This window comes from Sardina pilchardus, chromosome 7, assembly GCF_963854185.1.
Source record: "Sardina pilchardus chromosome 7, fSarPil1.1, whole genome shotgun sequence".
NCBI classification, from domain to species: domain Eukaryota; kingdom Metazoa; phylum Chordata; class Actinopteri; order Clupeiformes; family Clupeidae; genus Sardina; species Sardina pilchardus.
In genome coordinates, this window is record NC_085000.1 from 4,692,170 (window position 1) to 4,719,384 (window position 27,215).

At 40.9% G+C, this 27,215-nt stretch overlaps 2 protein-coding genes and 2 long non-coding RNA genes across 6 annotated transcripts in view; 2 read left to right on the forward strand and 2 right to left on the reverse strand.

Annotated features, from left to right (window-relative positions):
• The window catches only part of LOC134087127 (uncharacterized), a 377,321-nt gene that overhangs the window by 325,213 nt on the left and 24,893 nt on the right, over window positions 1-27,215 (forward strand). The gene's annotated exons all lie outside the window — the stretch shown is intronic.
• Window positions 927-20,140, reverse strand: hck (HCK proto-oncogene, Src family tyrosine kinase). Its single transcript, XM_062540383.1, has 13 exons — window positions 19,793-20,140; window positions 14,912-15,045; window positions 14,148-14,187; window positions 12,856-12,952; window positions 11,810-11,905; window positions 8,566-8,669; window positions 7,580-7,729; window positions 6,619-6,771; window positions 5,936-6,118; window positions 5,590-5,666; window positions 3,239-3,392; window positions 2,580-2,711; window positions 927-2,067 (listed from the first exon to the last, which is right to left on the reverse strand). Exons 2-13 carry the CDS (start codon window positions 15,035-15,037, stop codon window positions 1,865-1,867), a joined length of 1,515 nt encoding a protein of 504 aa, XP_062396367.1. The 5' UTR covers window positions 15,038-15,045; window positions 19,793-20,140; the 3' UTR covers window positions 927-1,864.
• LOC134087126 (uncharacterized) lies at window positions 9,982-11,011 on the forward strand. Its single transcript, XR_009939804.1, has 3 exons — window positions 9,982-10,020; window positions 10,242-10,349; window positions 10,474-11,011. It is a non-coding gene; the product is annotated as an uncharacterized LOC134087126 (long non-coding RNA).
• Window positions 24,331-27,215, reverse strand: part of rbbp8l (retinoblastoma binding protein 8-like) — a 56,800-nt gene continuing 53,915 nt past the window's right edge. For both annotated transcript variants that reach the window (XM_062540382.1, XM_062540381.1), the window contains 3 exons: window positions 26,187-26,304; window positions 25,743-25,898; window positions 24,331-25,483 (listed from right to left, as the gene is read on the reverse strand). In XM_062540382.1, coding sequence (XP_062396366.1) covers window positions 25,401-25,483; window positions 25,743-25,898; window positions 26,187-26,304 — 357 coding nt within the window. In that variant the 3' untranslated portion in view covers window positions 24,331-25,400. The remainder of the gene's footprint in view (window positions 25,484-25,742; window positions 25,899-26,186; window positions 26,305-27,215) is intronic.

Below are 27,215 nucleotides of genomic sequence, written 5' to 3' on the forward strand. Positions count from 1 at the left end.
AGAATAGACTATCCATGGAATGAATGAGGCCAATGAAGGTCTAGCTCAGCTTGATCTGTAGCCTGATTTCACTATTAAAAGGTCAGAGGATACTCTCTGAAGAGCTGGGCATTCTGGAGTTTTTTGCAGGTAGAGGGATGCTCCTGCTCTCAACACGTGTGTGTGTGTGTGTGTGTGTGTGTGTGTGTGTGTGTGTGTGTGTGTGTGTGTGATTTAAATGCAGGAAAAAGGGAACTAAGGCATTAGATCATCTGAATGCATCAGTTCCAGCTAGCCATGTGGAAATGTGTTGAAACTCATTCATGGAGCTATTTTTACCATCATGTACTGTATCTAAACATGAGAATTTTGATTTTAAAGATAACATAGGAATGGCTCAGCCTGTATCTCAGAAACTAAGGAGTCACATAAAAAACCTGGTACCGTTGGATTCAGGAGAATACACATTTTAAGACTATGTATGTGTTACTTCAGTGTAAATCTGTGGCATATATCATGTCGAATGATTGTTGTATTGTTCTTTTTTTTAAGTACATTTTGTCAACTTATTATGGCATGATCATTTTGAGCAATTACCATTTTTAGTTTTGTTAAATATAGTCATTTGTCCGAAGAGGTATAACTCAAAATGTCATGTCCCTGCCTCTAGAAGCAAAGCCAGAGTACCCGCCTTCAAGGAAGTTCATGCTTGGCAATGGCAGTGGCCAGACTCTCTGTAGGCCTACATTATGAATGTACTACGAGAGTTTGGTAGGACCTGGCTAACATATGAGTTAACATCCCATGTTAACGTGTATTTTAAACTAGGCCCGTTTAGTCTCTGTAATATCACAAAGCCTTAATTCTACTTGGTGTACTTCAGAAAGGATTTGTTAGGCCTAGAGTTTAAAGTAAAACATCACACAAAAGGCATGCAAGAGTACTGATTTCATTCTGTAAGACTTTATTGAATTTGCTTTCACATTTTATGTTATAAATCAAAACAGGCATAAAATAAAAATAAAAAAATACAAGCAAAAACCAAATCACCCCTGAGATAAATATCCATGTAATGATTATAAAATATGTTATCATTACCAATGGCAGAAAGACACTGTTATGAAATAAATACATGTTAATGTACATGGCTAAGGCTTCAAAGTTTACTCTGCGGAACAAAAAAAAAGACAAAGAGCTACAATGGTAAAAGCAACTAAAACAACACTAATTTCCCCTCACTACTAACATCTCCGTTCATAGGAAAACTAAGATATTTGGAATCACAGTAGAACTACAGATTGAAAAAAAAAAACACGTAGCACACTCTTTTTAAGAAGTAGACAGATTATTTCTTAAGAAATAGACTTATACAGTAATAGACTATGTGTATTTGTGCCAGTGTCTGTGTGAGATTTATGTTAATGTCAAAACAAAACAGAAAAACCTAATATAGGTTGTAATCAGAAAATATTATTTTTTTTTTCTTTAATTTAAACTTTCAAAGATATGAACTGCATAATATGTCTCTATTTTAATTTAGGGGGAAAAGGCATTTATATAAAATATTATAATTGACACTATATCCTGAAAAGGCACTCAGGGATTGACAGAGGTTTCACTGTGTGAATGTGCATCATAGACTACTTGTACCCTGGAAAAGTATGTCTATTTGTGTTTTTTGCTTGGGTGAGTTTGCATGTTTGTGCATGTCTACTGAACATTAAACATCTCTTTCTTTCTCTCTCTCTGGCTCTCCCTCTGTTTGTGTGTGTGTCTGTGTGTGTGTGTGCTTGCGTGTATATCCAGGTATATCTGGGTATCCAGATATCTGCGTGTATATCCAGGTATCTATAGCCAAGGGACCACATGACAAGTCAATGGCTCATCATGGCTGTTGCTGGTACTGGCTCTCCGTGGCTGTGTAGAAGTCCTCTAGCACGCTTTGCAGATACTCGAAGGTGGGCCTGTCCTCGGGCTTGTTCTTCCAGCACTCCAGCATGATGTCGTACAGCTCCTGCGGGCACGAGTCCGGGCGCTGCATGCGATACCCTCTCTCCAGGGACCGGATCACTTCCGGGTTAGTCATGCCTACATTTGATGACAGAAACACATAGTGTTGGCAGGGAGGTAAAATGCAAGTCTATCAAGTTTTATAATAATAATGATAATAAGTTTAGTTTATATAGCACTTTTCTCAAATGCCTACATTTGATGACAGAAACACATAGTGTTGGCAGGGAGGTACAATGCAAGTCTATCAAGTTTTATAATATAATGATAATAAGTTGTGTTTATAAAGCGCCTTTCTCAAACCCAAGGTCGAAAGAAAACACAAGAAAATACAACAAACAAACAAACAAACAAACAATACAACAAAGAGAAGCTAAGTGCACAGGTCCATGTGTTGGGTATGGAGGAGAAGTGATTAAAGTCATTAAACAAAAAGTTTTAGCCTTAGATACATATAAAAACGAACACTGTAAGTCACTTTGGACAAAATTGTCTGCCAATTACTTAACCATAACTCTGTAGAGCAAGGTTGGTGTCAGAATGCATATAATTGTTTGTCAATACCCATGCAGGCCAACTCATCCTGTTACCTGGGTAAGGGGTGCGTCCATAGCTTATGATCTCCATGAGCAGAATGCCAAAGGACCAGACATCTGATTTGATGGTGAATGAGCCGTAGTTGATGGCCTCTGGTGCAGTCCACTTGATAGGAAACTTAGCACCTGATTGAAAACAATGCAACAACAGTGGGTCATGCAGTGTATTTATATGTGTTATGCCTGGTCATGAAGCTGTTTAATCTTTCAGAAGCTCCACTTAACACATGCTATACAGCAGGTGATAACCAAGATAACCACCATATACTGTACCTGTGATTCACACCGAAAACTATTTACTGATAAGACCTCTTTAAACAATTCCAAACTGCTTGTGCCATGGCACAAATCAAATAGTGTTTGGCCTGGCCATCCCCTCTGTTTTCCCACAGTCTTAAATGAATGTGTTGGAAACTAAACAAACTGTGTTGTCCCTATCTGGACATAAATGTGTTAAAATAATGCAAGTTGTGTTGTTTTTAACGGAAGTTGTGCTATTTTCAAAACATACAGTGTACACTTTTGAAACGAATAACAAAAGCAATGTCTTAAACAAAAACTTTGCTGTCCCTATCTGGATACAGAAATGTGTTAAAAACAACGTAAGCTGTGTTGTTTTCAACACATTGTTTTAACAGCACAGTCATGCTTACCTTCCCTAGCGGTGTACTCATTGTCCTCTATGATGCGAGCCAGACCAAAGTCAGCAATCTTGCACACAAGCGTCTTTGAGACCAGGATGTTGGCTGCTCGGAGATCCCTATGGATGTAGTTCATCCTCTCAATGTAAGCCATGCCCTCAGCGATCTAAAGAGAGGAAATTGTCATTAGGGGCACAGCAGAATATTGTAAGAATGGTGATGAAAGTCCAAAAACGATACATAGTGTATAGTGTAAACCAGTTAGTTAACAGTTTAAGAATTCTATATCGTCAATATTAGTTAAATGCAGATACAAATCTTCATTTATTAACATTATTTTTTTTAAAAAAAAAAAGTATACTATACTATACTATTTTAAAAAAACATAAGTTAACTACCCATCTGATAATGATGATGATGAAGATGGAGTGTGCGATTAACCAACTAAAACCCTCGGTGACAAAACATCTTTGCACATTCCAAGTTAAGAGACAAGCTACAAACCTACAGCCAGAGAATGTCTAATAAGGGGAGAAGGACCACTAGCGAAATACTTCCGCATGGTACTGCAACTAGAGGGCGATCGCGAGCAAGTGATGAATGAATGGGTAGCAATGGAGCTGAACCCCCCAGTACCACATTTCTCGTTATATAATTTTTTCTCCTGAAATTGCATTAATGCATGCGATGCAGGATAACTTGACTTGACAATCAGCTGACCAATACAATTTTCAATATGTGTTGTTATTCCTAAAAACCCTTTCAAAGTTTTCATGTCACGTGACACAAGCGAACCACTTTACGGCCATACACCTAAAAGAAGGTTCAGCTTCACGACGGTCGTAATCGGTCGCGATTGTCGCGAGCATCCATGAGCTAAATGCTAGCATGTTACAGGGAAAACGGCCCATCCTATGAAAAGCAGAAAGGACATGAGTGACTTTTCATTTCATTTCCAGTGGAAAACCTATACTCAGATAGCTACTACGACAATGTACATTAAGAAATGAAGTTGTCAACTGTGAAAAAAACGAGTTCTAGCCGCTTAGCCCCATAGACCACAATTCATGTATCACTTGCTCGGCAACGCCCCTAGCGGAATTTCAACAGATTGCATGAACAATCCGGTACAATGGAGTTAATAGGAAGTGGACCGGCTCTCCCTAAAGGGGCTCTGCTACAGCTTTAAAACACTGTTCGTAGACTAAACTTGACCCAGGAAGTATAAAGTGTTTGTCAAAGACAGTCCTAATCCTGGGCATGCAGTAGCGTGTTTTCATCAGGTGGGGGCATAGGTGATCTGTGAGTTGTATTGCACAGAGAGTGTTTTTCTAACTGCATGTTAGTCTGCATGATGTGCATGCAACAACATAGACATAGAGGATAACACTTGTGAGAGAAAGAGATATGTGAATAATGTGTGAATCTACTGTGTAAGTGTATAATTGACTGTGAGTGTGTGTGCGCATGTTCGCGTACTTGGGTGTGTTATGTGTGTTGGGTGTTGGGTGTGTGTGTGTGTGTGTGTGTGTGTGTGATCAAGTGAGAACTTCACAGGGCTGATAAGTCTAATCAGCATATCTAGATGTAGCCCATCATTGGATTGTCTCTCAGGGCAGATTCTGATCAGAACAGTCCGTGACTCCCTCTTCCTTTTTCCCTCTCAACCGAAAGACAACTTTCCCCCACTCTCTCTCTCTCTCTCTCTCTCTCTCATTTCTCTCTCTGTCTCTCTGTCTCTCTGTTTCAAACACTTCCTCGCTGTCACTGTATCTCCACACATTCACTTCCTGCCTTTATAACAGAATTGATGATAATTAGGCACAGCAACAGTGGTGTGATACAGCCATCGTTTTCAAAAAAAGCCTGTTCTTCTTTTTACTAACATCCTCTTTTTGCCTGCAGTAACAGCAAAGATTCTTCATTAGTACCGCTTTAACCCTCTCTGTTAACAGTGGCCAGAAACAGAATATGCTATTAAACATTCTGTGGGGAAACTGCTGACAGTGATCAACTTTAACAAGAACTCTACCCCCCTTCCCCTTGAAGACACCCACACCCACACCCCACACACACACACACACACACACACACACACACACACACACACACACAAACACATGCACGCAGACAGAAAGAGAGAAACTGGATTATTTATACAAGGGCCACACCCTTTATAAATAGCTAGCAGCAAAAAATAGTTTGAATAGTTAAATGAAACCATCAATGGCGGCACCTTCAGAAGCGATAGCTTCGGCTATGACAGGACAATAGAGCTGTACACAGGCAAAACAGAAGCTGATAAACCACAATGTCTGTATCACATGTCCCACTGCCGAGAAATAAAAGCCTTTCCAACTTACCTGAGCAGAGAAGTCAATGAGTTTTGGGAGTTGGACTCGATTTCCTTCATCGCTCTTGAGGAAGTCCAGTAAACTACCTGTATATAAATGCACACATACACATCCATAAATGGAAAAAATATACATTGTATAATAGCACAATCACCAAACCCTCAATTTCTCCGTCTGTCTCTCTGTGATTCTGTTACATAAACACACACACACACACACACATATGCACACACAAACAATGCGGCAATTGTAGGCATTCCTCCCACACACAGTCAAATAATGCGAATGGAAGTACATTTAGACTTCATTTCATTCACACACACGCACAGACACACACTCACACACACACACTGACCTTTTTCCATGAACTCTGTGATGATGTAGATGGGCTCCTCCTTGGTGACCACAGCATGGAGGCGTACCAGCTTGTCGTGCTGCAGCGACTTCATGAGGTTGGCCTCCATGAGGAAGGCCTCCACCGACATGCTGCCAGGCTTCATGGTCTTCACCGCCACATTGGTGTGCTTGTTGTATGAGGCTGTGGGGAAAAGGCCAGGCCGTCACTCTCTATGAATGTTTAGGTTAGGACACAGTAGATGTGCATGAAGGTCCACACAGTCAGCTTTAGGACTCAATGAGCACAGTGGGTATTGTTTTTGGTAACAACAGGGGTCAAAGAGAGTGTGTCTGGTTTCCCGGCTTCCCTTCTGCAAGTTACTACTGTATGCAGATCTGAAACAAAGTCGAATGTATGGAGCTCAATATGAGTTGTTGGTTATCATACGGCACTGAACAAGGATTTAACACCGCTCCAATCTTCGAACTTGTTTTATGGAATAAAACTGTAACTTATAAGGAATTCAGGGTTATGACAAGGTCTTGACAAAGAAACCCAGGCAAGCCCACAGTTTTTGAAAACATTGGTGGCGAGGCATAACCACAACACGTTTCAGCAGGAAGCATGACAATTCAATCTAGACCCTTGGCAGAAGTCTGCCTGATGACTGGGTGAGTGAGTTCAGTGACCATGTGACTTACCCATCCAGACCTCTCCAAACTGCCCGGCGCCCAGCCTCTTGTCCAGCTTGAGCGACTCACGCGGGATCTCCCACGCGTCCTTCTCCCAGGGCTTCTGCGGCTTGGGGCTGATGCAGGGGTTGGTGAGGGACTGGCACAGGCCATCACTCTGCTCTGGAAAACAGAACCGATGTGTGCACTGGTTAGCGCAGTGGTGGTTTGAAAGTGTAGTTGACTGTGAACTTGTTCATACCAACAACGCAGTTTGAGAAATCCCTGAAAAAGACAGCTAGAAACCAGTGTATGCTGGTAGCTGGTTTTAGCTGGTTTTAACTGGTGCAGCTGGTTGGGCCATCAGGGACATGCTGGCATGACCATCTGAGGAAGCTGGTCATGCTGGTGTGACCAGCCTGTCATGGGATACAGCTGGTGTAAGATGGTCATGCTGGTGACCAGCCTGCCAAGCTTGACATAGTTGGTGTAAGATGGTCATTCTGGTTTGCTACAATGACCAACATAAGCTGACATGGCCAGTTAAACCAGTAATGTAAGACCAGCAACACCAGCTAAAATTACCAGCTTGAGGTGGTACGACGAACAAAACCAGCCGAATTGCAATTGTAAGCTGGGTAAAGCAGCCTTGGTATGTTTTAGCAAGAGTTTTGGTAGTCTAGCTGCTCAACCATCATAGGGAACAAGCCTACAAGCTGGTTAACACACTGGTCAACCAGCCACAGATGACTTGACAGGCATTTCTATTTTGGGGTGTGGGCTCTATTTAGTGCAACTGAAATCTATAACAGGAAATACAGTTATGGGAAGCCAAAGTATGCTAATATGTCAGTGTGGTCTCAATAGTTTGAAGAATATGTCTATGTGTGTGTGTTTGTGTATGTGTGTGTGTGTGTGTGTGTGCTCGTGTCTGTATGGCTGGCGCATGTGTGTACGTGCGCATGTGTGGGTGTATTTGTGGCTGACTCACTCTTATAGTGACCGACAAGCTCCTGCAGGGTGCTGAAGGTGATACGGGGAGAGATGTAGAAGCCGCCATTATCCAAAGTGCGGATCTTGTAATGCTTGACCGTGTCCATCGAATGTCCGTCACTGTCCCTCACAGACAGAGAGTAGCTGCCTGCAAAACAGCGGCACGTAGACAGTCAGATTGGGTCAACTCTGAGGAAGATGCTGTGACATCGAAATGTTAGTCTCTGCTTCCGCCTTTGTAAAAGATTAGACCTAAATCTTCTATGCTCCAGTGACCAGTTCATATTCTGCAGGTTCTGCTATGAGAAAAAGTCCTGTTCATATCAGAACAGGAATCCCGAGAAGCATCGGATTGTCTAACTGTGCTGAAATGCAGCGGAACACCCTCTCTACAAAGCCAGATGAGCACACCCTTACACAGTGCTCGTACACAATGAATAATTTGACCACAATACATGAATATTAATAATGCCACCTCAAGAACAACCACATGTGTTGATGTAATTACATAATACAAGTCTTTTGATAATCACATCCTGAGTGACTGAGTATAAACCTCTGGTTAAAACCAGGTTTAAAAAAACATCAAAGCCTACCAGCCTACCAGCCTACCAGTGCCATTGTTTCATACAAATGAATACCTTACTACAGTATGTCCTCTCTCTCCCGACAACCCAGTGCTCAGCTAAGAAAACTTTCACACACCTGCACGGTTCTGATGGGGTTCTGATGGGGTTCTATGGGCCTGGTGTCACTCTTTTATCTATGGCCAGGCCCTGCCCACTTAGTGCCTTCGACCACAAAGTCACAAAATCACCTCTACTGTATCTTGCATGCTCTTGTACGTTCTGCTGTTTCCACTAGATATGTTCGCTCCTAAACAAGGGCCCTTAGTATGAATCAAACCCCATTTTAAACAGCTCCATATGCACCCCATCTATCCACCAGTGATTACATATTGGGCCCTCAGCTACTGTGTCTCACCAGGGGTGGTCTCACTGTCTCGGATCATGAAGGACCCGGTTTTGTTCCCCGAGGCCAGAAGCTGCCTCTCCGCGTCCTTCCTGCTCACGCCTTTAAAGAACCACCTGTGGCAGAGAGGAAAAAGGTCACATCACCACACAGGTGCGGCGGCAGAAATAGGAATCGTGTGGACGGCCCTCAATGTCCTCACTTCTGCATTTCCTCTCCGCAACTCTCCATTTTTAGGAGAGCTGTTTTGGTTACAAATGACTTTTTCCAGTGTGGGTTCTCTTATTCTTCCAAATCAAGTTCTCTGTGGTTAAGTCATGAGTCATACAGTATGTAAATAAACAGCGTCATCGCTTTTGTAACCTTTCCCATTTACTTTCACTGAGATGGGTAGGCTATTTATTTTAGGTGCCTCTGGCTATTTCACCTACAGTAGGTCCATGGACAACGGATGCTACACTTTATATGTTATATTTATCACTCTCAAAAATAGGGGTACTGTTGGGGTACATTTTCGTTCTTTCAAGTACAATTTTGACCCTGTACCTTGTATTGGTACTAATAGGTACCATTTCGGGTACATAAATAATGTACCTTTTCACCAAGGGACCATATTGTACCTATGGGTACAAAAAGCCCATGGACTGTCACTCAGAAGTTGATAGGGGAGGAGATTCTGGAGCAACCGTTATTTTTTCGTCTCACTCAAAGTATTGAAAGTAATGGAGGAGCAGTTTTCAGCAGAGGAGCTTGGTGTGGGGAAACGTGCTGTGGTGCTGGCATAATCTTTATGGAACAGGAGGCAACGCTATTCAGAGGTAAGATGTAGTTGCAATTTATCGAAATTCAGTTTGTAAATGTTGAATACTGTTAACGGAATCAAATTGTTCGCTTAAAGGCTAACATATTAGCATTCGCTAGCTACGTAGCCCATGTCATGTTAGCTATATTCAGATATTTTGAAACGGTGTTCAAACGCCTTCAGTAATGCATGAGGTAAGGTATAGTTGCAATTTATCGAAATTCGGGTTTGTAAATATTGAATACTGTTAACTGAGTCAACTTGTTGGCATAATAGGCTGACATTAGCATTCGCTAGCAACGTAGCCTATGTTAGCTATGAATATTTTTAAACGGTGTTCAAACGCCCTCGGTAATGCATGACTACCATGATAGATGTTAAGGAAAGGCATTTTGTGTGTGTTTTATCACTGTTTCCCATTTTAATGTGAAGTTAGTGAATATCTGAATACTGTTGAGTCAAATTGGCTTAAAGGCTAACATTAGCACTCGCTAGTAACCTAACCTTATGAACCATATGAACCTTATGAAACGTTCTGCTAGCTGCTAACGTTAATCCCTCTCACACAGATAACCACCAAGGCAGAATGTTGGCGTGTGGAAGTACCTCTATACTCAGAGTGATAGAGAAAACTATGGCTCTGCTTTTACTGAAGGAATGGCTACGTAAGTAACACAACTTGGTCGTTTTTCTTAGTGTATTGATAGTATTTTTCTTATTGATGTTAAATACACATAGAAATGAAAATAATACAGACAATTTTTAGATTGTTTAGTTTGTCCAGGAGAAATTATTGCTTAGGGTCATCTTGTGCTGTTTCATTGTGTCATTTTTTTTTAATTTATATTAATGTATTGCATATGCCATTTCTCTCTCAAACGCATAGCGGAGCGGGCAGCTTTATGAATATAAGGTGAAAAGGATGTATGGAGAAGTTTTGGGAGAGTCAGACAGTCCACGGAACTTGCAATGACTTAGCAATGATCTATGCCAGGTGAGTGGATTGACATACTGTAGTTGCATACATGTGTATTTTACACAATCTGTCTGAGGCTATTTATTTGTGTGGTTGAAAATATCTAATTCTGAGGTTTGTGTTTACATTTTGCTTCCAACAGACGTACAACCCCTGCTGTCATTGGTGATACCACTGCTTGAAAATATGTCAACGTCCTGTAGATCAAGTAAGGTTCCAGTCGAAGTCCTCCTGAAGAATTTGTTGGATTTCTGCCAGTTTTTGATATTGAACTTTAGTGCCTTTTGAGACTCTTGGCTTTTTAATGGCACGCCTCATTCTACCCAAATGGAAGGATTGGAGTGTGTTTATATTGTATATGTTTATAGGCTTGCTAATATTTGCTTAGGCTTTCACATTGTTTTCTGAGATACTTCTCAATTATGTCATTGTGACTCATTGTATCACACTTCAAGACGCGTATCTTTTACTCAATTAGTGTATGCACTGTGAATCCAAACATGAGAATTCTAAGATTATAGCAACTGCAAAGTTACTGCAAGGACAATGTTAGTTTTGTAAAAACCTTAAGTGACAAGCACAAGATGCGATAGTGCTGGGAGCTTTTCTCTTGTAACATTTTAATGCATTTGTAATGGTGACGGTAAGCAGATACTACATTTTCATCTCATACTGTATGTTAGTATTAACATGAACTTAAAAGCATGCAAGGTTTTTTTGTGTGAAGTGGTTAACTCAAATATTGGTATAATATAGATCAAGGTTATTAATGTTGATCACCTATGGTGCAAGTTAATCATTTTTTTCCCTCTGCATATAAACACAATGTGGAAGCAAAATATTGAGATCAAACTGTTTTATATTTACACTTACATAAAGAGTTACAACATGTTTTACGTTAATATGCATATTGATTAATGTAAGATACTTTGATGTTTTGATATCAATGTGTTTTTAATATGAACATGTTAACTTTTATGTACCTGTATTCATGTGGAGTATTGTGTGTAATATCACAAAGTGATTTTTCTCTCAGAATAAACATTTTAATTTACTTATTGGTTGTGTGAATACATTTCAATTATACCACCTTAAATTTTCACTGGGGTTGTACCCTTAAAGTACAGATTAGTACCTTTTAAGGCTGCTATGCTGTAATGATATACACAGGTACATTTCGGTCATTGCAGGTACACAAGTGTACCTTGATGGGTACAAATGGCTAGGGTACCAAACAGTACCTGCATTAGGGGTACATTATTGTACTTCAAAAGGGTACTGCCCCAGCGACAAGCATTTGTACCGATTTAGGTACACACTGGTACTTCCATTTCTGAGAGTGTACAATGTCCATGTCAAATAATAAATAAACCTTAAATAAATAAAATAAATCAATTAACAACAATAAATTAGTGATTATTTAAACTAATTTTCAGAAGCTGAAGCATGGGGATGTGCTGAATGCATGGTCTACTCACTCCTCTGTCTCCAGGGTGTCTTTGGCCACATAGTTGCTGGGGATGAAGCCCTCCTGGCCGGTACTGAGGAGCTTGGCTTTCCACCATTCACCTGACCTGGGAAGCGAAAATGGCACATTTTCTTCACCACTGCTGCCTTAAAATGAGTTTGGGGTTTGTGAGTGAGGGAAAATAGCAGACATGCTTTCTGTAATTCAAAAATGTATCATGCGTACATCTCAAAAACAGGTGATGGAAGAAAACAATATTATAAATCTCGAGGAATATCCGAAAACTAGCTCCCCTTTTACCTGTTTATTTGAAGAATCACTAGAAGTTATGTTTACGAGCCTTGCACTCTTCATCAGAAATTCACAGACCGTATGTTTAGTGACCTCAAGCAGCAGCCATCTTTCTAGTCTAACTGTCTACTGCTTTATATTATCTATTATAAAGACTACAATCTTGTATCACATGCAAGACAAGTTCCAGTTAAGACACATTCCAGCATGAAAAGGCACATTCCAGTATGGAAGAATATTCCAGTATGAAAGGATCTGTTTTACAAAAAGGGCCTATACTGAATTCTTCATTAATATGTATATACTATGTATAGATAGATCTAGTAAAGTTCCAGTTTTAGAAGCAGGTAGTCAATATGGGCCACCCTACGAGGACCCTTCATCATCTCAATTCCAACGTATCTTATAGAAGACACATTGTGTCGAGTTACTTTAAAATGGACTGCAACTGAACGTTGTACAGTATATCCTGAATACGAATAGGATATCTATGTTCTGTTGTTCTAGTTTTAAGTGCTCTTGTGGTTTTGCCACAAGAGCACATTGCCACCACAGGGACATTTCCTTTCTAAATGTGGGTGATTAAATGTGTGCGTTGGCAATTTCCACATTTATAGTTGCGCGATGGGATGTTAATAAAACAAGTGGAGGTAAATCGGCTCCGACAAGCATTTTCCGAAGCCTTTGGCTGTCTCTTGTAGAAAGACATGCTGTCTGTGCCTTATCTACTGTATATCTGTCATTCAATGAGACAACACCACTTACTCCTCCAGAATCTTGACCTTGTCCCCTTTCTTGAAGCCGAGGTCTCCTTCATGGATGCCCTCATAGTCATACAGAGCGATGGCGATATTCTCTGGACCTGAGGAAGGAAGATACGTAAATAAAGCCAATGACGCAGTGTATTATATTTTAACATTTTTTTCTTTTTTCTTGTCTAGCTGTGTATCGGGAAATGGAGACTACTAGCAATCATTTTAGAAATGCCTGTTGCGTCTAGCATTGTGTGTGGATTTTTATCATTAACATTAATGCGATCATGTATAGGCTACCTCTGTATATCACGGGAATACCTCTGTATGTGTCATCATGGGACTAAAGTCCCACTATGTGTAACAGGACTTAGAATTTCTAAAGGTCCTTTTTTTTGTCCCACGTGAATTTTATAGACAGTATTTTGTAGACAGACTTTGTAGTGCATCATGAAGTATTTGTGGTGTTCACACTAAAGAAAGCAGCAACAAAATAGTGACAGGAAGCTCTTCTGTTTCACTTCACAGTTCTCGCTGCTCAAGTTCTAAATTGAGTCCAGTCACATCACATGATGTTTTCGTACTGTTTGTGTGCATCTAGATGTACATACTGTAGAGGTAAAGTCCACTACCAAGTGGTGTGCTCTCATACCTACACGTATGTCTAAGTTTCAGTGGATGAGAGTATGCTTGTTAGCTGGTAAATAACTTCCGTTTGCTAGATCCACACCCCTGTGTTAGACTCAGTTCCTCACAGGTCCTCAGGCTGTATTCATCAATTTCACATTCATATCATACACATTCTTAACCTGTACTCATGTGCTTCTATATCACTTAGATTTGTAACCACGCGCAGCAACACATAGATAACACAGCACAACATAAGACTGCTCGCTATTCTGTGATGAAATTTCTGAATATCATTGAATGAGGATTGTCAGACAGTCTGAGAAAGCAGTTTCTTTGCTACGACTACAGCAGCCTTAAGCATTTACATAATCGCTTGGATTGGATGACTTGGGTTGCAGAAGGTCAACCCCAACAGCTGTGGCCATACTTAAGGCATGGCCAGTGACTGAGGCAGCTGATCAGACAGGGCCACAATGGTATTAAACCCTTATGAGAGCCCCCACCCACCCCACCATTGACGCATGATTATCCAGCCAGCACAGATGACAGATGAAGCATGTTTCACAAAACAGGCCTATAAAAGATGGATTTCAATTGCATAAAAGAGATGGCTTTCAATCGCAATTCCTAACAAGGAAAAGTGGTTCAGGACAAACATTCTTGTCAATCACTCACCATCAGTGCTGGACGGGGGCATATTGGAAGGAGTTCTATTCTGTAAGACATTCATAGAAAAAAGATGTGATGACAGTACAATGGGGATTATGTAAATTATAATCATAAACAAGATTAAATGTGAAGTTACATCATTCAAGAGTTACAGGAAAATGGAGGAAATTCCATTAAGATGATGAACTCTAAAAGCTTTCCTATTCTTTGCTGATTTTTTTGTTTGAGAATGCAGTCTTCGGTTCAGGTTCCCAGTTCCTACTTCCTATAACAGGCCATCTAACCTCCTCCTTTTGCTTGCTCAGTGGTCGGCACGGCACACATATGCATGTGGTCACCTTGCACATGAGAGGAAGTAAAGGTCTTCTGATGACTAATGACAGGCGATTATGCAAATGCAAATGTGTGTGTGTGTGTGTGTGTGTGTGTGTCTGTGTGTGTGTCTATGTGTGTGTGTGCATACTGTATGTGCATATGGTGTGCCAGTGTATGTGTGTGCCCATGTTTGACAGTTGATTTATCCAGAAATAAGTTGACGCGTGAGAGTTTAAAGTTCACAAAATGGGGAAGTTTTGCAGACTGCTGAAATGAGGGAATCATTTTGAGAAGTTCCCAGCACACCTCAGACTGCTTGTCATCACTTTTGCTCCAAAATTTCATAACATGCCAACCTCGAAAAAAAAACCCCTCTCTTCAATCCTGCTCCGTTCCTGTTGCCTCCCATTGATTTACTTACTGCCACAGATCAGAGCCTCCGCCTTGAGACTTACCGCTTTTTGGCCTGACGCTGTGGGGTCTTTGACATAGTGTGGTGTCTGGGTGCGGTTTGAGGAGTCGTCACCACCCAGGGCCTTGCCCACAGATTCCTGGTCCTTCTTGGATCCCACGCACCCCATGCTTTGACCTGGAGGAAGGCAGGAGACAGGCAGAGAAGCAGTGAGCTCAACAGCCTCCCGAGAAAGCAACGTATATTTCTGGGCCTTGTTGCCTTTGCATTCAGATTAGACAGTGAAGTGTGACAGGAAGCGATTGGAAGAGATAGATTGTGATCGGGAAAATGGCCGTGGGGCAGTCCCTATGGGCACTTGAACCCAAATGTGGTTTAGACGCCGCAGCCTCTTAAGCCTCACAGCTCCACCAGCAAACTGCTTTTGGTAATACAATTGTATTTGCTTATAGGTATGAAACAATTATGGACATCTCAAAGCAGACTCAAGGGTTTGACAGCTTAATAATGGAAGGAAGAAATCATTAAGTCAAGTATTAAATCAAGTATTCATTTTATATGAATTTTATTTCATTTTATATTGTAAGTGGATACTGTATGCTGTATTGAAATATAATCTATATCAAGCCTTACTGGTGCATCTCAAAAAACAATATGGAAAGTATCATTCTGATGGAAATCATCAGTTTATTGTTTCCCGTAATTTACTTCAAAAAGGGAAACCTTCATATACTGGTAATCTAGATTCATTAAACATGTAAAGAGAAATATTTCAAGCCTCTTTTTGTTTTAATCTTAATTATTCTAATATTGATGATTATGACAGCTCATGGAAAAATCCAGAATCTCAAAATATTACCATAAAGAAATTATGATACAGAAATGTCGACCTGAGATGAGTTCAAATCAGATAATTAAATGAAAACACAGGCTATGGTTTCCTGAGCCTCCTCATCTTTCAGTCTGTGTAGGGCAATAGACATGTCCAAGATATCAATTTTTCTTACAGTAAGATGCACCTCTAGTGGTTTTGGTTGTACTCAATTAACTTTACTCTAGAATATCTTCTGTCTTCATAAAACAAATTCACCTTTAACATAATTCAGGAAGTACACAACAAATGTCACAGCAATACCAGTAAACAGCTTCATGTGTTGATGTGTACATGATATCATGGCTTGTGACATTACTGGGGTGGTTTAATGAGACAAGTCCATGCAGGGGCCACTTAACCTAATTCAGTAAGTACACAACCAGTATCAGAGCAACATCAGTAAACAGCATTATGTGTTGATTTGCACCATAAATGATATCATGGCCTGTTAGGCTGTGACAGTGCTGGACTGCAGCTTCAATGTTGGGTTCTGCTGTTCTGCTGCTGAAACCTCAGAAGAGAACGAGACACTTTTCTGTGGTAAAGAGCGCATGACCGAACCGTGTGAACTCCTACTTAGCCGAGTGGTGACCGCTCTCACCTGTGTAGAGCTCTGACAACCAGCCCTCACAAGCACGAGCTTCCGTATAGGTCAACCTGTGATAGCTTTGTTCGTCAAGCTGTGAAGAGACCCCACTAAACAGAACTGATACAGTAGCACAGTTAACTACATGTGTGCGTGTGTGCTAAGTGAGTTCATGCATGCGTGAATGTGTGCTCTGTGATCATACAATCGTGTGTGTGTGTTTATTTGCATATGCATATGCGCATGGTATGGGGGAGGGGGATTACTTCTTCATCTCAGCACTTACACAAACAGTGAAGCTGAGGGTGAGACCTCCTCCACACTCACGCTGTGTGCTGGTGCTTTGAACAGAGCCAAAGAGCATGAGGAAGTGACCAAGTGGAAACTGTGGTGAAAGTCTGCCGAGGCCAGTGCTAAGAACGGATTCAAATCAGCTGTCTGGGTAACAGAGAGAAGGCAAAGTACTGAGTCTGTCTTTCTGAGGCTCGGCACCAGAGTCACGGACCCTCTGTGTCTTATCACTGTACGTCAGCTGTCTTACAGCTAAAAAAAGTGAGCTGTCTGTCTGCAAGTTTTACAAAACCCTAATGTAACCCTCATGAGATATTTCAAGTGTCCACCAACGACACAAATAAGACGTCACAGATATCTTAGAAAATATCACGAAATGTTTGACGTGCAAGGTGTTTCTGAAACATGCCAAAGCAAACACAAACAAAACGAATGCAGTAACTGCACCACTGAACTGCATGCTATCTCCAACACTGTCAGTCAAACAGTGTCATCATTTAAGCAAAGCAAGCCACTCACAAGCTGAAGCTCTTGAGTGCGTGCCAGACTGTGGCCTCTTTGTTCTGCCCTGTGAATCATTCATGTCATTATATTTGTTTGCACGTGCACATTTGAAGGTACGCCATAAGCTGACCAACAGACCAACATTTCACAGACAGTGCTGGACTGTCATTTAACCCTTTTTATGGCTGTTAACAAAAACAGAAAGGACTGAAAAACTGAGAGACAAACAGAGAAAGAGAGAGAGAGAGAGAGAGAGAGAGAGAGAGAGAGTGGTTGATAGTAGACAGTGTTTTTCGTGTGTGTGTGTGTGTGTGTGTGTGTGTGTGTGTGTGTGTGTGTGTGTGTGTGTGTGTGTGTGTGTGTGTGTGTGTGTGTGTGTGTGTGTGTGTGTGTGTGTGTGTGTGTGTGTGCTATGCATGATCTGAATTAGGGAAGCACTAATGCCAGGTGCAGACATCTTGGTTTGTATATTACTGTTCTGCACCCTCTGGGGTACGTGCCAAACTGCTAGGATCCAACTGGCAATTTGACACAAGAAAACACAAGAAAATATGTCATAAGTGACATTCTATCTGCGGACAACTTCATATGGCCTCAACCCAAATCCTCAAGGAAGGATGTAGAGGAACAAGAATAGCACATGTGAAAATACAATAATTAAGGGTATCAAAGCTATAGCCTCTCTAAAGAAGATTTCTAAATAGAACACAACCGTCAAAGCAACCTTCCTCATTTAGCTCCAGACCTGTTGGTTCCTCTTTTATGCTAATCTTTAATCCTGCAAATAGGATCACCCTCTGGTCTGATATCACAGATACTGTGTAAAGTGTACAAAGCTACCTAAAAAAAAAAATCAATTGAATGACTGTAAAATGTGCATTGCAGGAACCAAAAAGGAAACTGAATGTTCTTTGCCTTTGACAACACTGAACATTCAACATATTGCTTAGTTATGGGAAAATTCCCTGACAGCCAACAGAGAGTGAGCAGTTTTTACACAAACTGACTACATGGTGCTGTGGTATGGCTAGATGCTGACCCAGGGTTAGTGAGGGCAGATGGTGTTTTGTGAGTGTAAGCCCTGGTTCCTGTATTCCCTTTCATTTGTGGATAGTTACAATGCAGTTCATTATGGCTACTTGAGCACAGCTCATCTTCTAAGGATAAACAGAAGATGTAGGGTATCATAATAACTCATCTGAAGTTACTTTCAGGTCAGCACATTTTAAACATACAGTACATCGTCCTATCAATACTGAATTTTGCATGGAGTAGAACACAAAAGAGGCCTTTCAGCATTTTGCACCTGAACAGCACATATTTTGATTGTTTTTGCAAAGAGTTTTCACTGATTGCTGATTTAAAGTCAGCACTGCTCAATCACAAACTTTTGTCGTGCTACTGAGATCTAATCACCTCCTGACAACCTGTCATATAAGTTTCAGACACTGAATGTTCACTGACTGTCCAGAATATGAGGTGTTCAAACACATCAACTAAGCAAGACCTCAGCACGGGAGTACTTCAGTCAGTTGGCAAATATTCTTTATAGCCTATACAAGTATTTTCTTTATATATAGGACAGCAAGAAACATGGGTTGGGATGGGAGGACATGGCCGCAGACCGGAATTGAACATGGACGCTGACACTCAAATGTAGTATGGTGCTGCGGCTTGTGCCACAGCTCCCTCATGATCTTTTTAAAGTCTGCAGGCTACCTTATGACCATTCTTCTACAGTACTATACTGCACGTATTCAGTACAGAGAAATATACATTTATCTTCGATGATGGGGAGATGCTTCAGTCCATCATCATCCACAGCTTGATGTGACAAACCTACGCCCTGTATATTTTCTACAAGACTATCCATCTTGACTGGCCTCATCACACCCACACCCACACACAACAAATGTGTTGAAAATAACACAACGTGTGTTGCTTTTTTAAGCACGTCTCTTTGTCCAGATAGGGACAACACAATTTGTGCTGTTTCTAACACATTCGTTTTAAGCGGGCACTTTTGGCAGCCAAGCCCTTAGGCATGCAGCGTAGCCTACTTTGCATCTGCTTGTTAGTCCCCATCCCTCTCATTATAGCGGACATGCATCTGGGAAGTTAAGAGGTGTATGGAAATAGGCAATACTAATGAGGACATGATTATTCCTGCTAGCATTTTTTTTTCGACGGTCCACATCTTCCACACACAATACTTGCCGGAACAATAGGACATGAGTCAACCCTTACAGTTTCAGGGAATCCCTTCCCAGCGACCTAAACTCACAGGGACGACCTTTCAATGAACATTGGGGAGATAAGGTAGATATGTGATTTCAAATGGTGCTGAACCAAACCACAGCGCGATTAGCGCCTATTACATTGATCAATTTATTGTAATGTCAAAAGCAATGAAATTCGATAGAAATGAATCGTAAGGACAGCTATCAGTCTACAGATTTACAGAATGCTTAATACATCTAAAATAACTAGATAATTAGGCTATTTACATTTTCATGGTTAAAATATATAACGGCAAAAACAGTATAAGAAAGAAAGAAAGAAAGAAAGAAAGAAAGAAAAAAGGCAAAAACAGGAACATGACAGTCCATGTAGATCAAAGAGGTGTAGATAAAGTGTGAAGATGCGAAAATGAATATAATGTATTTCACCTTTACAGCTGTCTCCGATTTAGAGGGTGCGGATACGCCTCCAAAGTCTCCAAATGGTTTTGTAGATATGCTTTTAATTTGTCCAGACGGTCCGTTAGGTCGGCTCCTCCATTCTGTCACTTTGATTCGTGGTGAGTGGACTGAGAGCAAACTGCTAAGTGCTTCACGAGCAAAGTGTAGAAGGAAGTCAATGGTTACATCGCAGCGCAATGATCTTGACCGAGCAATCGCTCGTAGTAAGAGGAACTAGCTACAGTTTCCGCTATCCAGGCGCCGGAGGCTATTCAGTGATGGATGGACAGGCGAGTAGCCTGGCTGGAGATTTTTTCCCCTTTTCTTTTTAGATGTCAAATTCCATGTATCGACCTGAGCACTAACATTGTTACAAAATAAATGGAATGTAGATCATTTAATAACCTGTGTTTAGACTGCCATTAGCCAAGAGAAAGGACTGCATCAAACCTCGTCAAGATGCAAATAGATTCTGGGTGTCCGCTTGCGACATGAGTCTACGGAGGGGAAGTAAGCACATTTAGGCCCGTGCGTCAATTGGAGTTGTGCATAGCCTTTATGCTATACGTGCGTGTGTGTGTGTGTGTGTGTGTGTGTGTGTGTGTGTGTGTGTGTGTGTGTGTGTGTGTGTGTGTGTGTGTGTGTGTGTGTGTGTGTGTGTGTGTGTGTGTGTGTGTGTGTGTGTGTGTGTGTGTGTGTGTGTGTGTGTGTGTGTGTGATTTCCTTGTTCATCAACTCTACTGTATGTATGTATTTGCGCAGAAGGACTGTTCAGGGTCAGGTCCGCTAATCCCAGTGTTGGGATTAAACACTTCTTCCAAATAGCGATTTTAGGAGAGGGTGATGGTGAAGAAATGTACAGATTATTGTGCAAAGAACAGAGAGAGGAGAGGAGGAATAAAACCCAAGGGTCATAAAGACACAGAGAATAAGAGGCTTACATGTGACAAAATGTTCTCCACTTGGAAATAGCAGTAGCCTATTTTACCACTGACTTTAGTCATGCTGTTTCCTGTTGTCCTGTTAGTACTGTGGTGACTTTTAAATTTAGAATCAGGGCAGGGTAATAACTAATTCTAAATCATCTGGATTATATAATCAGATGACAAAACGCAAGTAGCTATAATCAGACCAGATTAGGCATACAAAGACACATGTCATAACACTAGTTAAGTTGTGGAGGATTTCTTGATAAGATGTAGAGTATGTATTTTACATCATGCAGTCAATACAGTTAATATTCAGAAAATTAAGACCCAATTTGGAGTAAATGGACATGAATGAACACAGTGTCAGTACAGATTTTACATATCAAGTAGGCTATCTTGCATCCTCAACACACACTCACAAACACACAATGGTCAAGGGCCTTTACTGTACACTTTTCTCTCTATCAACTTGTTTTGTTTTGTCTGAAACCGAGAATAACATTGCATAATACAATAGAAGACGCCCCTGGGTGTGCCTCAGCAATGTCAGAAATGCTATTCTCGGTACGTATTTTAGGTCAGTGTAGCATCTGAGTGATCTTGACGTCATTATTTTAAGGCAAAGAAATTGCATCGTGTTGCTTTAAAGTGAAAAAGAAAAGGAATGTTAGAAGAACATCTTTTTGGTCGTGCCTCTTCTTTTATTTAATGTATTTAATTTTCGAGTATTGTATTTGGAAGTAATCCAAAACGAATCCAAAACTATTCAGATTATGTTACATTATTTTGGTAATCCATTGGATTATGTTACTAATGACAAAAATGTGCTTGTAGTCTGTACTCAAAGTGGTGTACTGTTTATTTCAAAGTAATCTGACCCAACACTGACCCAACACCAAACATTTAGAATATACACATGGATGCTGTGGTTTAGCCTGTTCAAAGCATTCAGGTGAATGCAAAACATTAACATTGACACCACTGAGCAAGGCCATATGGAAATGAGTAAGGGAGGAGAACATTTGGATGATTGACGTGATCATACGGATAATAAGCAATTACCTCAAGACTTTAACCATTTACAACAGCACTTGTTGATGTGATGATGTTAATAATGGGGAGCCGAGGGGAACACTCAGGTATACCAGCTGGAGGGTTGATTCCAACAAAGGTTAATTTACATGCCATATACATGTCCTTTCCTGTGCAACACCATGCACTGTGAATGATATTGAAATATTGATCTTTTGTCTGTGTTGTACTGTATGTGTTTGTATTACTTCAGTGTACAGTCTGCATTACAGTGTGTCCTTTGAATTAGAATTTGCTTGAGAAAATATGACCCTATCTACTTGTCTCCACACTGTGATAGGTTGTGTACATGCGGTTTTGAGATTGGACTTGAATCACATAAAAGCATAATGATCACACATGGGGTTAGAATAGCCACTGAACAAACTGTGGGTCTGTCTGAAACTAAAAAAAGCCTTTGGTGGTAGCAAGACATCAAATAAAGTCTGAATCAAATATTGGCATACAACTAAGATACCTTCGTTGTGTGTCGTTTGAAGGCAGCATAGTTTTATCCTTCATGCTGCCTTCAATGTCATGTCAGTATCTTGACAGTATCCAAGCTGTAAATAAACAGAGGAGAGTGTTCACTGCTGCTAACTTGCTAGGCCATCCAAAACTAAGTTCACAGCTGGTGCCTTGATGACTTGTTAGACAATTGAAGGCAATAAGGCAGCTGGCACCCCCCTTCCATTTCAGACAGACCTAGGTTGTGTCCAGAAGTCAAGCGTGCACGCTGGATAGTACCTTCTTGTCAGTAGCGTCTTAGTTAGTTTGCTCCTCAGTGTGCGTCCCTACCTACATTTGGACAGCACTAACTAGTTGGCGTCACCTGACTCGGGGAGGTGGGTGTGTTGACGATTTGCATGTCGTGCGGAGCTTGACCTGCGCTGCGCAATGGATTATGGGATATCTGAGGGCAAAAAAGATGCATCGATGCACGCTTGGAAATCACGCCAAACGAAGTACCCAACTAGTGAGAGCGCTTGACTTTCGGACAGTCTATTCTGACGTAACTTCCGGAGAATTCACACTGCCCAGCGTGCACGCTTGACTTCTGGACATAGCCCTTGTGTGTTGTAATAGAGCCTGCGTGCCCCCGTCCCCATGCCTGCGCGAGCGTGGGCTTTCTGATGAGGGCCCACGTCACGTCACAGAAAGACAGGAAGAGGTTTCCACACGGCTGTGTCTTTTGCATAACATCACACCATCCTAGACATTCAGGTGACAAGAGAACCGGAACGGCAAAAAATCTCCTTTATTTTAGTAACACTTCACATCCTGTTTTTTGGGGATGACTCCCAGTTGTTAATGTGTAGAGGGGACAGGAAGTCTGTGTTAAAGCAGCTGAACCAAGCCACTCATATCTATTAGTGGCCACCAGCAGGGTATATCTCACAAAGGAAGCCAGCGCAGTCATGGTGGGGTTGGCACTAGCTGAGTGAAGCTCTCGCACAGGCTCTTCCCCTTTCACATTTGTGTCTCACAGTGCCACCCACACCCTGACACCCTTTCTTAAAAAAAGAAGAAGAAAAAAAAAAACAGCCTATAGCTGCTTCTGTGTTGATGGAAAATTCACTATTGCAAAATGTGTGATGCTGTCACACAACCAAAAAGAGGAAGATCATGTCCCTTCCTCCCCTTATTCCACCACTCTCTCTCTGTCTCTCTTTCTCTCTGCACAACCACACTTTTCAGATGGGTAAAAAATAGCTGATAAACGGAAAGTACAGTAAGCCTTGCAAGGCAGATAACACAAGATGTGAAACTGTATGCAGCGGAGAAAATGAACCCCATGTATAATGAAAGGGGCCATAGAAATTGAAGATAAACGTACTGTAAATAATGCACAGAATAAATGAACAGAAATGGATACATGTTGTGTGTTAGTAGTGGTGTAGTTAGCTGTAGTGGATATACTGTGATGAGGTAGTTAGCTGTAGTGGGTATACTGTGATCAACCCCAAATGTGAATACATATCCTTGCTTATTTTAAGTGGGTATATTGAGATGGTGATGCTTTTTAAGTGGGCATACTGCTTAGTCCTGTATATCACATAGGCTACGCCACTGTGTGAATGAAAGGGACAATGTTTAGAAAGTGGCAACCCTTGCCACAGAAAAGAGAGAGAGAGAAAACAGACCCAGAGAGCTGAAAAGAAAATATGAGGCGGAAGCTACACTCATGTGTTGCATTGTTCGAGTCATAGCCTCCAGGATGAGGAAGGACAATGACCATTCACTTCCTGTTTGGTCCGGTGATGACAAAAAGCTACAAGGTACCAGGAAATCTGTGCTATAGATCATTTGTGTATACTGAACTGCAGGCCATGTAGAGCCTTAGCAGAGTATGAAAAGTAAACTAATACACTAAAAAAGTAGCTTTGTCTAAATTCCTAACAGCTTATGATATTTTATCAAAAAGTAATCTGATAGATTTTACAGAAGTTAACATTTTATTATCCACTCTAGATATTTTATTGTCATATAAGTTTTTATGTGAGTGACTAATATGACATAGTGTAGAACCATGCAGTCAGAATAATTCCCATGGGTTCAAAACCCTCAGGTTATCTAAATTGCGAAATGAAAAACTTGTACGAACCCTTATAATTTGTAAACCTGATCCATTTCTGATTTAATTTTAGCTCCCCCTGCTGGTGCAGGTATGCCTTGTGTTTTCACCTTTTTCCATGTGCCCACAGGTTAGCTACTTAATCAGGTGCACCTGGCGCAGCCTACTTAAGCCCACCTGCTGCTTGTTTCTCCCTCTCTCTAACCAACCTAGCAGATGAGGATTGTGACTCCGGCTCGTGGCCAGTGCCATCTCGCTTTCGTCTGCTTTTCAATATTGCGCCCTGTGAGGAATCACTGTTTTTGGGCCTTTTGGCCGATCTTGACCATTTTTGCGAGGGTTACCAAATAAACTACCCCTCTTTTTGTACTCCGTCTCTGTGGTCTTTTAATCCATGTTCAGAGCTTATCATGGGCCGTAACAGAAATGTATACATTAAAGAATGGTAAAAAAAAAAAAACAAAATCAACAACAACAACAACAACAAAACTCACAAATATCCTAAAAAGGTTATACACTCTTTGCATTTGGTGGGGAGTCAAATGACACAATATCTATTCAATAACATGGTATATTTTGAGTGTTCTGATATAGAGACAAACTTACTTGAGGTGAGGCATCGTTCCACATGTCTACACCAAGTAATAACAAAATGGAAGCATTTACAATTATAATTGTGGGCAATCCCCACCCAAAATAATGTCATACAGTACATTATCTCTCTACCAAGTATAATTGGTTTAAGCTTTTCTTATTCTGTCACCCTCAATTTCTAACTACCACGGCTTTTGGTGGCTGCAATTGAAGTTAAACTGCCAAAACATAACATATTTAAGAAGATCGGTTGTTCCATTTATCTGGAATGACTATCACAACAAGATAAAAAACAATATTTAAGCTGACCATTCACTATTGTGGTTTTTCGACTTGTTGAAAATCTGACAAGTTTTGCTCAAAGTTGTAATGGTAGCCTAGCAAGTGCTTCTGTCCTCATTCAGTCACTGCTGCTGGTAGTGCGTGGTCATCCCTGCTCCTCTGGTCTTTTCTCCTTAGGCCGCCCTCCCATCCTTGCCCGCTTCTCCATAACACCAGTGGGCTGCAAAGCTGCATAGAAGATATCAGACAGCACATAAGATCCAACAACCATGTTGCCATCTGATATAGAGTATAGATCAAATAAAAACGTGCATTAAATTTGACGTTTCGTCTGATGTGTGGGCAGATGGGGACTTGATATCACTTGTGAATGAATGAATGCTTTTATAGGTAGGTAGCAGTCATCAACAAGTGAAAGAGACAACATAAGATCTATACAACATTAAAAGAGACAACATGTCATACTAGAATATAGAATTTGTCTCACACTCTCTCTCCCGTCTCAGTCGTTTCCTCTGGTTTCTTTGTTCCTCCTTCTCTGCCTCATCTTCATACTCGTCTTTCTCCGGCTCCTGCCTTATCTGCCAGCCGTCACTGGGATTCTGTCCGCAGAGCCTTCTTTTCATGTTCTCCAAGACCACCACTGTTCCCCCCACGGCAAGAGGGAGAGACAGGTAAGAACACAATGTGTGTGTGTGTGTGTGTGTGTGTGTGTGTGTGTGTGTGTGTGTGTGTGTGTGTGTGAGTGAGAGAGAAAGAGAGAGAGATAGAGAAAGAGAGAGAAAGTCACTATGAGTCATCATATCATTTGAGTCATTATGAGTTGTCATACAAAATACAAAAAGTAATCCCTCTTCTATCAACCATGTGGCTGCACAAGCAAATTCTAGACAAAGAGACTATGTTTCTGGGCATACAAAGGAAGTCTTACCTGGCTGAAGAGACAGTGTGAGTGCAGACACTTTTGATTTCTCTGTTCTCATACAAAGGTCCACAATTTCATCTGTCTTGCTATTCTCTGCGGCCAAGACATCGTCATCAGTAGCATCCTGTATAGGTGAGACACAATGCTTTGGATGAATCACAACTGGTAGTAATATTTGGACACTGGTTTAAGTTGTTGCTAGCAAAGTTAGCCTTTCTTGCTGACTTCCTCATGACCGCCAGAGGCCACACAGGGTTTGCCAGATTGCAATTTTCTCATCATCCTTTCAATTAACGCCATTATGGCAGTAACATTGGATATTATGAGGAATGTTTTAGCTTAAATCTGAGAACTTTTCTCATACAAAAAAGTGACATAAGTGTGATATGAAAATTACAGTTGTTGTACACAATACTTGCATGACAAATGTTTTAAAATGTCAAAACACATTATTGTTTTCCTGTTGCCCTTAACTTAAATAGGCTAACAAGAGCCAAACTAACTCACATGGAATAATATATATATATGTGTGTGTGTGTGTGTGTGTGTGTGTGTGTGTGTGTGTGTGTGTGTGTGTGTGCATGCGTGCGTTTCATAACATGTTTTTTTTTTTATCAAAATGCTAACTGTTCTGTTGTTGAATTTACGTTAGATGAAGAACCCAAAACATTAAATTAAATTTTAAAAAAAAAGTTGCAGAGCTAGTTTTGCTGTGGCATTCTGGATTGTTCCCAAAGCCTTTGAACATGCAAATCACCACTCAAATATGTTCCTGTCCCCCAACCCTGTACTGCCACTGCTGAGACAGATAACATGGAAGACAGTCAGTGTATACAGTATACAGTATACTGTATATCCAGTCTCTCTGCAAAGCGATGGATCTATGAATATGCTTACATGGACATTAATATTCTGATAGTAACCTGATTAGAACAATATTCCCAATGTGGAGTATTCTGATCTTTGTCACATTATTCAGAGGCATTGTATACACCTTAATCACATTCTAACATTCTACAAATTTCTGTACAGAAA

Bases quoted from the DNA above. Each gene is read 5' to 3' on its own strand.
- hck (XM_062540383.1), bottom strand. From the start codon at position 15,037: ATGGGGTGCGTGGGATCCAAGAAGGACCAGGAATCTGTGGGCAAGGCC. The intron at 7,730-8,565 runs GTGAGACACAGT...GCTGTTTTGCAG, and splicing joins AGACAGTGAGACCACCCCTG to GCAGCTACTCTCTGTCTGTG. The intron at 5,667-5,935 runs GTCAGTGTGTGT...ATTTATATACAG, and splicing joins CACAGAGTTCATGGAAAAAG to GTAGTTTACTGGACTTCCTC.